The sequence below is a fragment of the Periophthalmus magnuspinnatus genome, chromosome 2 (assembly GCF_009829125.3).
Source record: "Periophthalmus magnuspinnatus isolate fPerMag1 chromosome 2, fPerMag1.2.pri, whole genome shotgun sequence".
NCBI lineage: Eukaryota > Metazoa > Chordata > Actinopteri > Gobiiformes > Gobiidae > Periophthalmus > Periophthalmus magnuspinnatus.
In genome coordinates this window covers 11,237,761-11,248,991 of record NC_047127.1, presented here as the reverse complement: position 1 = coordinate 11,248,991, position 11,231 = coordinate 11,237,761, and the positions used below count along the sequence as shown (strand labels likewise).

Sequence of the window (11,231 nt, the reverse complement as noted above, 5' to 3'; positions counted from 1 at the left end):
GAAAGTGTCAGCAGTCACCTCCAGTCTCTCTCTCTCTCTAAAAAAAACCTTCAAATCAGGCTAGAAATCTAGGGGTAATAATGGACTCAAACTTGAACTTCAACAGCCACATCAAATCAATAACTGCAGCTTTTTACCATCTAAAAACACTGCAAAAATCAAATGTTTACTGCCTTCAAAGCCAGACTTAGAGAGACTTATCCATGCATTTGTCTCCAGTAGATTAGACAACTGTACTGTCCTGCTCACTGGCCTCTCCCGACAAGCCTTAAGACAGAACAGTACATTCAGAACGCTGCTGCTCAGGTCTGGACTAGAACCAGGAAGTACTTCACACGTGTCCTGTGCTCTGGTCTCTGGCTCCTGTGGCTCAGAGAATAGACTTTAAAGCAGCTCTGCTTGTAACAAGTCTCTCCATGAACCAGCACCAAAGAACATCTCAGCCACATGAACCATCTCACACTCTGAGGACTTCAGGGACCGGCCTCCTGCTGGTGCCCAGAGTCAGGACTAAACATGGGGAATCAGTGTTTCAGTTTTATGCAGCTAAAACCTGGAACAGTCTCATGAAGATGTGAGACGGGCTCGACTTTGACAATGTTTGAATCCAGGCTCAAAATGGTTCTGTTTATCTGTGCACATGACTGAAAGGTTTTTATTCTGCACTTTTCTGTTTTAATGTTCATTTTATTATAATTATTTATGTTTGATTTGTTTATTGTGATTTTAATGTCTTTCTTATTCTGTAAAGCACTTTGAATGACTTTGTGTACAAATTGTCCTATACAAATAAACTTGCCTTGCCTTGTAACAGTGTATAGAACAGTACAGGATCTAACGTGTCTAATGAACAATGTGGTTTTCCATTAGATCAGCTGCAGTTGTGCACCTTGTCATTGTATCCTTGGTCATGAGACTTCACTCTGGAGCGGCCACTTGCATAGATTAACAGCCATGTCTCTGTCTGTAAACATCGTGATAACTAGATCATAAAAGAAAACAATTAGTAAAGGACGCACTATGTAACTTTTCTGGTTAGGTGGACATGCCTGTAATTCCATAAATGCAAGATAGACCAGTTTAACATCATTCTATGGAACTTTCCAGGTAGACTATTATACACCTATGGACCACTATAGAACCTACATGGACGACTGAGGGATTACACAGATATAAGGCCACATGGGAATAGAAAAGAAAGTACTATGTTGAAAATCACATTCTATTGTCTATTATCATTGAGGTATCAGAATCAGTACTGTGTATCGAGTCTATTTCTTAGCAGCAAAATCGAGCTTGAAGTTTTAGTATCGTGACAGTTCTCAGATCTAAGGATAATATTATAGCTTCTCCCTAGACTTTACATCGTGGTTTACTTTGTTCCACTTGCCAAAACTGCAAAATCATTGTGCATTAGCAGAAAATGAGTCAACGCGTAGCTTTTCATCTCGCACACACGTATGCATAAACAGTGATATTTCAGCGTTCCTTTAAAATCATCTCATCATCATCATTTGTGTCTTTCATTTAAAACCGTTGTATTTTTAAATCTATATTATCGTCCTCAAAACACGTGAGGCTGCTGCCAAGTCATTCAGGTCACAATAAACATTAGTTTATGAGTAACAATTTTACAGTTTGGCTTCTAGTTTTAGGTAGAAATGTCAGAGGTCACGGTTTACTCATTAGCTGTACATTATAGCTAATAGAGCAAAACCAAAACAACATCATAAAAAAACAAGTTCACCCAGTGCAGCATGATACTTGCCAGTCTTGTGCCAACTTGCATGAATAGGCTCATTACCTCAACACTTTTGTATATTTTAATGTATAATTTGAACGCACGGGTTAGACGCACCATTTTAACATCATGATATTTAAGATGTTACAAAAAATCTTCTCTAATTTTGTCATTTTTTTTGTCATTTTGGCGTTGGTTAGTTTATAAATTTACTTTCTGATCGGATAAAAAATGATAAGACCTTTATTTTGTTAAATGAATGTTTAAACTGTCAGAAAAATGGCTTCCTTGCGTTATTGTCCTTGCATTTTAAGTGGCGTTTAGAGATTTTGACCATAAAAAACTCCCAGTGAAACTCTCAGATTTCCATCAACAGGTTCTTCTATTTTCAAAACTCATCTTCAAGCACAATTTTACCCATAATGCTCCTGTTTGGAATAATATGTACTTGTAAATAGGAAATCGATCTTCATCAATGAGTGGTTTTCTAAAGGTGTGTGAAATATGTGGGATTCTGTGATAAATGTGATGTTTGCTGAACACAAAGAAAATATAAACAAATTGTCAAGGTGCTCCCACAGTCTCCTCATGTAAATATGGTTAAACAAGACACTTTTCATTCTAAGGTTGACCAATATATAAGAAGGTGCTTACTGAAACTTCTTAAAAGCTATTACATACTTAGAGATTTATAAAAGGAACAGATAAAATGCAAATATTTGACTTTTCCTCTCCCCTTTAAAACAAACCGACAAAAAATACAATTTCAAACTATTAACAAGATTTATCCAACTGATGAGTTTTTAAGATGCAAATTTAAAACAGACATTGACAGTTGTGTATTTTGGGAATGCTGAGGATTTGGATCATTTCATTTTTACGTGTCAAATTTTTTGTTTGACCTTCAACAGTGGATTCATTTAGCAAATGTATCAGTTAAGGAAATTATTTTACTATGTACTTTTCTTAAGGACAGCCTCACTGAATATGTTATTATATTGTGTCTGGCCCTTGTTAAGTCTAAAAGTACATTCAAACTTCTTTAATTTATAGAAAAAATGGCTTTACCTAAAAAAACAAAACAACTATGCCCTGGTTTAAGTTATTTTTGAGGTTTTTTTTGCTTTTAATGTTTGATTTTATGTTGTAAATTTTGTGATATTTTATTCTTGTATGTATTGTGAAGCGACTTTGAGTATCTTGAAAAGCGCTATATAAATAAAATGTATTATTACTATTTTTTGTTTTGTTTTTTTTGGCTGTTTTTTTTGTTTGTTTTTTTTCCCCCAAATGCAGCATCATCCATTGATATATATTGTATTTTGTATGGTGCCTGATTTGTTTGTATTTTGCCTTTTCTACAAAAAAACAAAAAACAAAAACAACTCAACGCAACTTCCTGTATTTTTCTTCTCAACTCTATTTCCAGAAACTGCCATTTAACTGATGTAAAGCTCTGATACATATTTAACGCAAAGTCAGAATGAGAAGAAAATGAAAACCTGAACATTTTACATGATGAGTAAAACAGCAAATCACTACCACACCTTCAAATTATAAAGTCAGCGTAACATAATAAATAATAATAAATCCATCCCATGTAATTTTGACTAATCATTCAATACATCTGGATAAACCAAAGTCCAGAGCAGGAGTACCTCGCTGGAGGATTAGCCTACTCTGCATATTTAGAGTAATGGAGGAAACCAGAGGAAACCAGATATAGGGGGAACATGCAAACTCCACACAGAGATAATTTCTATCATGTATTTATTAACTTTAAAGGTGCAGCGTGCATCTTTTTGGTGAGGGTCTAGTATACTTTTGGTTATTTCTAGCTTGTGTTTTCAATTACAGGTGTTTTTATTGCTTGAAAAAAAAAAAATCTTCTAAAAGCATGCATTCTTAGAGAGAGTGGGATTGCCTCTCCACAGATCTGAGCCTGTAACTTGGCCTGGTAGAGTCACCCATACAAAATAGTCTAGGCAAATAAGCGAAGAATATTGAAATAAAAACGTGATATGTGTGGAAGTATAGGTTGCAACAAGACACGCTACTTAACATCAGTTTACATAACACGGTGTCAAATGCGCTTATTTACTTTGACATGGGTCGGGACGCACCTGACGCACATGACGCACCTGACGCACTGTCCACGGGTGATGTGTTCGGGGGGCGGGGTCGCTGTGCCTCATATTTGCCTCTACCCCGTGCATAACCCTCCTTCACTTGGACCACGAGACCCGAAAAGAAAACGAAGCCCCTCGGACAGACGCAGATAAAAAGGTGAGTGAGGCTCTTTTGCGCATTTTACGCTCCTCTGCACCACGTTTCACCCAGCGCTTCTCACTGTACTGGTTTCTATAGCGGATTTTAAGGTCAAGGCTGTCAGCTCTGAACAATAGACACTAGGGTAACTTTAAATAATGAAAAGGCTTGTTTACATAACCTTTGCAAAAGCATTCATCCAAACAGGGGCTGGTTATCAGCATTATTAGATTATTTTAATGCATTTCTTATTACAACATTATAACATAGATCATATAACATATAGAGTAATATTGGTGTTTAAAGTACTCTATATGTAACTCTTTCTAAAATGAAATAATGAAAGCTATATGTCAATATATCTAGAAGGTCAATAGAAAATGTGTAAATGTTAAATAGCCTCTGTTATTAGTAGATTTGTTCATTTGGTTTGGACTATGTGTGTTAATGATGAGTTAAATGATGCACACTGTAGCCATGGGTCCATCAGTGCAGTCCTGGTTTAGTCCTGGTTTTGTCCTGGTTTAGTCCTGGTTTAGTCCTGGTTTAGTCCTGGTTTTGTCCTGGTTTAGTCCTGGTTTTGTCCTGGTTTTGTCCTGGTTTTGTCCTGGTTTAGTCCTGGTTTTGTCCTGATTTTGTCCTGGTTTTGTCCTGGCTTAGTCCTGGTTTTGTCCTGGTTTTGTCCTGATTTTGTCCTGGTTTTGTCCTGGCTTAGTCCTGGTTCAGTTCTGGCTTAGTCCTGGTTTAGTCCTGGTTCGGTTCTGGTTTAGTTCTGGTTTAGTCCTGGTTTAGTCTAGTCTTGGTTTAGTACTGGTTCAGTTCTGGTTTATTCCTAGTTTAGTTCTGGTTTATTCCTGGTTCAGTTCTGGCTTAGTCCTGGTTTAGTCCTGGTTCAGTTCTGGTTCAGTCCTGGCTTAGTCCTGGTTTAGTCCTGGTTTAGTCCTGGTTCAGTCCTGGTTCAGTCCTGGTTTAGTCCTGGTTCAGTCCTGGTTTAGTCCTGGTTCAGTCCTCCTGTCTTGGTTTATCCATGGTTTATAACTGGTTAATAATAATCACCTGTATGAACCAATATTAGATTCATCGACAACTTTACTAAGGAACATTCCACTCTGTCTTGCTCTTCGGGTTTGTTTAACATATTTTGAACTATAGCCAATTAATCCAACTTCTGTTTCTGAAATGAATGACTTTTCAGACATTCTACTTTTACCTCAGTGGAGTAGCTAATGTACTGTGATGTAACAGTACTCTTACTTGAGTAAAAGTTGTGGTTACTTTTCCCACTGTGACAAAAGCTTTATGTTGAATATTAAATGATTTGAAACATTTGTGGATCTTGCACCGCTTCTTCAGATATGATTTAGTTTGTCTAATTTTTAAGTCTATTCTTTGAAAATACCAAATCTTGTGCATTGTTTAATGTTTTGTCAGTATAATTACACTCATTTCAAATTATAAGTCAGATGTTATGTTCAGTTTCTTGTACAGTTCCTGAGTCTTACTTGACTAGTAGTTTCCCCAAATACTTTTTTCTTGAACTGTACTGTGACACATGGATAGACTAGTGGCACAGACTGGAATCCACATAAAAGTCCAAGCCGTTATAACTATTGGTTTTCAGTTGTTGTGTTTTTTATTACATTAGTGTGAAATTAATGTTTATTTCTTTCATTTTATTTTCCAGGTGGCACTTGCAACTTGCTGGACAAATTCATTCAAACTTCAACCTGCAAAGATTTTCAGTCACAAAAACAAAATGTAGCCTGATTTATTGACGAACCTTAAAAATCATCAAATTATGGACAGATAAAATAAAAACAAACAAACAACTGTTTTATATATTTTGATTACATCTGAACTAAAAAGAGGAATTGTAGTTTTTGGAGCAGTTCTACACCAAAAACTACAAACATGGCTGCCAGTGTAACAATGGAAGTTGCTGACATCATTGTCGTCGCCTTGTACTTTTTATTGGTCCTTGCCATCGGGTTTCTAGCCATGTGGAAAGCTAACCGTAGTACAGTTAGCGGCTACTTTCTGGCTGGTCGCTCTATGAACTGGGCGGCTGTTGGTGCATCTCTTTTCGTTAGCAATATCGGCAGCGAGCACTTCATTGGACTTGCCGGGTCTGGAGCGGCTAGCGGTTTTAGCGTTGCCGCGTGGGAGTTCAACGCTTTGCTACTCCTCCAGTTGCTAGGCTGGCTATTCATTCCAGTTTACATCCAGTCTGGTGTCTACACCATGCCAGAATATTTGTCCAAGCGATTCGGCGGGCGTAGGTTAAAAGTGTATTTCGCTACACTTAGCCTAGTGCTATATATTTTTACCAAATTGTCCGTCAATCTGTACACTGGGGCCTTGTTCATTCAGGAGTCGTTAGGGTGGAACCTTTACCTGTCAATCATCCTGCTCATCGCCATGACGGCCATTTTGACAGTGACGGGAGGACTTGTGGCTGTGATTTATACAGATGTGATTCAAGCTATTTTAATGATCGGTGGAGCTTTAACGCTAACTGGAATTAGCCTCTTCAAAGTTGGGGGGCTTGAAGGTACGTTTAGGTATTGTTTTTTTCACATTCACTCTCCCTTTGGGTCTGTGGTATGTTTGTTTTTTTTGTTTCTTAAGATGAAGTTATTACTATTTACTACTTTTCCTACGTCTCTTTTGTGTTTTTAAAGGTGTTCGGACCAAATACATGCAGGCTAGTCCCAACATCACGTCCATAATGCTGTCCTACCCAAACCTGACCTTCTCCAACAGTTGTCTGCTCCACCTGGACCCCAAACCTGCAGCACTGAGGATCCTGAGAGGACCCACCGACCCAGACCTGCCCTGGCCTGGGTTTTTACTGGGACAGACCCCTGCTTCTCTGTGGTAATATATAGTTTAGAGATCAGAGGTTCAATTCAATATGTTTTTGTTTGGCCCAAAATCACAGCAGTCGCCTTGCAGAGCTGAACAAAAGTTGCTGAGTTTCGGATGACTTCACAACTTTCTGTAGGGCAATAACATGTAATATAGTGCAGGGGCAGCTAAAACTGATAAACTTATAATGATTCTTTATTGTTATATAGCAAGTCGTCTAGCAAGTTATTTATTATTTATTGTTATCAGGTTCAACATTGCAAAAGGTGAAATTTAAATCTGTCAACAGGACAAATGATTGTAGGAGTGAAGACGTTTGGCTGCTCATCCAAGCCGCTTCTTCAGCTCTGGTCAGATCGCTGGTGGACACTGTTGTATATCTGTCTGAAGGGAGGGGCTAACTACACTGAAACTGTAAATAGCTATTGTCTCCAGTTTCAGCCTTAAGGACCCTGTTCAACCTTTAATGTCCCCTATTGTTCTCTTTGTTCCTGTTTGTTTTGGGTCTGAGGATAGAGTTATAGATCGGTGAGAGATTACGTCTCAGGCCTCCATTCCTGTTTTAAGAAGGATTGTCTTTTCTAACAAAAATAGGTTCTTTAACTCCCCTCTCAAACCATTTCTTTTCTTTGGTTAAGATCTGAACCTCTCTATCCTCATTCTAGCTTTAAGGTGGAGTTGTACGGCGGACTGTTGTCTAGAAAAGCTCTCACGCCGGTGTTGGTACATTTGGTTCAACGTTGTGAATTTACCTTTTGGATATTTCACAAGAAACCACTATGGAATGAAGGGAAAACTGGCTCTTGACCCCTATCCCATATATTTTTCACCCACATGCCTGAATCTGAGGTGAAAAACACGAATTGTGTAAAATCCCTCACCAAAAGCTTAATTGTATTTTGTACCTTTAAGAACAAGTGCAGTCATCAGAGAGTACACCTCTTACAGATGACTTGAAGGCAGCTAAGTGGATCAAAGTACTCTAATCCACTTCCAATCCACGTTATTTGTATAGCAGCACATTTCATGAACAAAGTGTTGCACAGAGATAAGTGAAAACAATATGAAGATCTATTTAAAATCAATAAATGCTCAGTTCAATACTACTTGTTCCAAAATAATAAAACCAGTCAAATCTAATAAGAGCAAAAACATAAAATATCAATAAATCAATAAAATAAGTTAAAACACTCCACTGTGGGGGCTGTTGGGGCGTGGGGCGTGGGGGGGGGGGGGGGGCAGAGCGTTCCAGAGCTCAGGGGCAGACACACAGAACTGTACTATTACTGCAGTTGTAATGTGTGCATTTTACACATTATTTTCAGGTATTGGTGTGCAGATCAGGTGATCGTCCAGCGAGTTCTTGCTGCTAAAAACATTGCTCACGTCAAAGCCTCCACCATCATGGCTGGATTTCTGAAGATACTCCCCATGTTCATAATCGTTATCCCAGGTATCAAATGTGTAACAATTTGCATTATAATGATGTGTTCAATTTCTTATGTCCCAAAAAACACCGTCTTTTATAAGCACCTTTATAAACACTATCCTCCAGGGAACAATTTACATCCTTATTATTTATATATGTTAGGCTATTATCAACCAGAGGCATTGGAAGCATTGATTGGTCTCGGTCCTAGAGCAATACCATTTTAGCAAAGACTTATTAAAGGTTCACTATGTAACTTTACTCATGTAGTGTCAACCACCTGCTTGCCTCCTTGTAAAAATGCATTCTTACAATTAGTGGGATCATAAACTTTATACAGAAGTGGACTAAGAGACTGTGACGTCACTCATATGTTCATCTCCAGTCCAATGAAGCTCATCGCAGCTAGAGCAGTTATAGGGGGCAATTTGGAGCGAGTTCTATATTTGGAATTCTGGTAAATATCATAGAAACCAAAGAGACAATCAGGAGCGAGGCTGTTGAAGGTAACACCTCTTCCCGCCCACACCACTGGTTTAGCAGGAAGGAGGCGCTTAGCAACACTGTCAATCAAATCAAACCTGTTACTAACACTAGCAGGAGCGACCTCGGAGAAAGAAGACGACTGGTTTGTCTGTTACTAAGGTTCATATCTTGATTTACGCACAAAATAGAATAAAAATTACATGTATCATTGTAGAGTGGATTAACCGCCTAAGACCCGAGCTCTTGCATGACATGCATTATTCATTTCTCTTTGTTATTTAGTCTGATTGGGATCAGATGAGTGTAAAAACAAGATCTTTTTACATTATGTGGTTTCTGAGAAATGTGATGTAAAACGAATGTCCTCATATGTGGACATATTAATCATTTTGATAACACATTTGAATAATGATTTGTAAAAACTATTAAGTGCCTGAACACAGGAACATTTGTCCTGAGAGTAAAAACAAAATGAGAAACAACAATTGTGCCTCTTGAAACAATGTGTCTCGTGTGAAGTGCTGCTGACAGGAGCAGGAAGACATGTGTCTTCTCACATTCCCATTTGGAATGTGTCAGCTAGCAGGTTTAAAAGTTTAATGCTATACTGTGGAACATTGCAGACAAAACCCTAACTTATAAATTATAACTCATAACTTAAACCATAACCACAACTCCTTGAAGATTAGCAGGTAGCGGACCCTCCAGCATGTTTTTTCTTCCAACCGTAGCTTAGTTGGAAGAGTGTTCGTCCACCGATCCAAAGGTTGGCAATTTGAATCCCACTCTAGACCTAGACCTTAGTAGATCGGTCAGATCTCCACCGGGGGCCTACAGGTTGGCGGTGCGATTCCGCGTACACTAGGGTATGAATATGTGTGAAAGGGTGAGTGGTTCCTTGATATAAAGTGCTTTGAGTGCCTAGAAGGTAGAAAAGCGCTATAAATGTAACCATTTTACTATTTTTAACCAATAAGGACAACAACTGCTAACATATTTAATCTGTTTTTGTTCTTTCAGGTATGATCGCTCGTATCTTCTTTGTCGACGACCTCATCTGCATCAGCCCTGATCACTGTATGGAGGTCTGCGGTTCCCCGGCTGGCTGCAGTAACGTCGCCTATCCGCGTTTGGTGATGTCCGTGATGCCGATTGGACTGCGCGGTTTGATGCTAGCCGTCATGATAGCAGCACTTATGAGCGACCTCGACTCCATTTTCAACTCTGCTAGCACCATTTTCACTCTGGATATTTACAAGATGCTACGTAAACAAGCTACGTCCCGTGAATTGGTCATTGTTGGCAGGCTAGCGGTTGTTTTTGTTGTTATAATTAGCATAGCATGGGTACCGGTTATCATTGAAATGCAAGGTGGGCAAATGTTTTATTATATACAAGAAGTTTGTGATTATTTAACACCACCAATAGCCGCTATGTTTTTGCTAGCAGTGTTGTGGCATCGCTGCAATGAAACTGGAGCATTTTGGGGAGCGCTAACCGGATTCGTACTTGGGACAATAAGGCTAATATTAGCATTTATCTACCGTGAACCGCATTGTGACCAACCAGACAATAGACCAAGTTTTATCAAGGATGTCCATTTTATGTATGTGGCAGCCATTTTGTTTTGGATTTCTGCTTTGGTTACAGTTATTGTAAGTTTGCTAACTCCACCTCCGACAAAAGAGCAAATCAAAATGTCAACTTTTTGGGGATTGCGTAATAGGAAAAAGTCAAAATTGCAAGAAAGGTCCAATGATAGTAATGCACTGAAACTGCTAAATCATTCACAACTTAACGGCAATGGCAGTTTAAATGGTCACATTGCAATAAATGAGCACAGCACTACAGAAAATCAAAATGACCGCCAAAAACAGGAAGAAAGTTGCTACGACGATATTGGGAATTCAAAATGTCTCCAAGTCATTAACTGGTTTTGTGGAATTAATGAAGATCCAACCTCCACGTATGAACCAAGTGCACAAGAACAAGAAAAAATAGTGGACGAACTTCTTTACGAATCACCGAAAATGAAGATTGTGCTAAACATAGCTTTAGCATTCATTTGTGGAGTTGGAGTGTTTCTTTTTGTGTATTTCACATTGTAAATTTTGTAAAAGATTTAAGCTGATATTTTTTACTCCAATCTAATGTCTATTTTTGTGGTTTGTAAATGGTTTCATTAAAACATAGTACTACTACTACTACTGTATTTACTGTATACATATACATACACATGTAGACATATATATATATATATATATATATATATATATATATATATATATATATATATATATATATATATATATATATATATATATATATATATATATATATATATATATATATATGTGTGTGTGTGTTTAACCTATAGGCCCATTCACGGAGCTGCCTGGCTAATTCTATCAAAAAGTACAAAGCCACTCTTCTGCACCA

At 38.1% G+C, this 11,231-nt stretch overlaps 1 protein-coding gene across 1 annotated transcript; it reads left to right on the top strand.

The window, feature by feature from the left end:
• The first annotated feature begins 3,977 nt into the window (after nt 1-3,977).
• Nucleotides 3,978-10,916, top strand: LOC117382163 (sodium/myo-inositol cotransporter-like). Its single transcript, XM_033979227.2, has 5 exons — nt 3,978-4,027; nt 5,694-6,560; nt 6,691-6,886; nt 8,203-8,330; nt 9,813-10,916. The coding sequence occupies exons 2-5, from the start codon at nt 5,921-5,923 to the stop codon at nt 10,898-10,900; spliced, it is 2,052 nt and encodes a 683-aa protein (XP_033835118.1). The 5' UTR covers nt 3,978-4,027; nt 5,694-5,920; the 3' UTR covers nt 10,901-10,916.
• The last annotated feature ends 315 nt before the right edge of the window (nt 10,917-11,231 follow it).

What these genes read in the sequence shown, in the direction of transcription:
- LOC117382163 (XM_033979227.2), top strand. Translation starts at nt 5,921, where the DNA reads ATGGCTGCCAGTGTAACAATGGAAGTTGCTGACATCATTGTCGTCGCC. An exon ending in CAAAGTTGGGGGGCTTGAAG is followed by an intron (nt 6,561 to 6,690) that starts GTACGTTTAGGT and finishes GTGTTTTTAAAG; the next exon opens with GTGTTCGGACCAAATACATG. An exon ending in GTTCATAATCGTTATCCCAG is followed by an intron (nt 8,331 to 9,812) that starts GTATCAAATGTG and finishes TTGTTCTTTCAG; the next exon opens with GTATGATCGCTCGTATCTTC.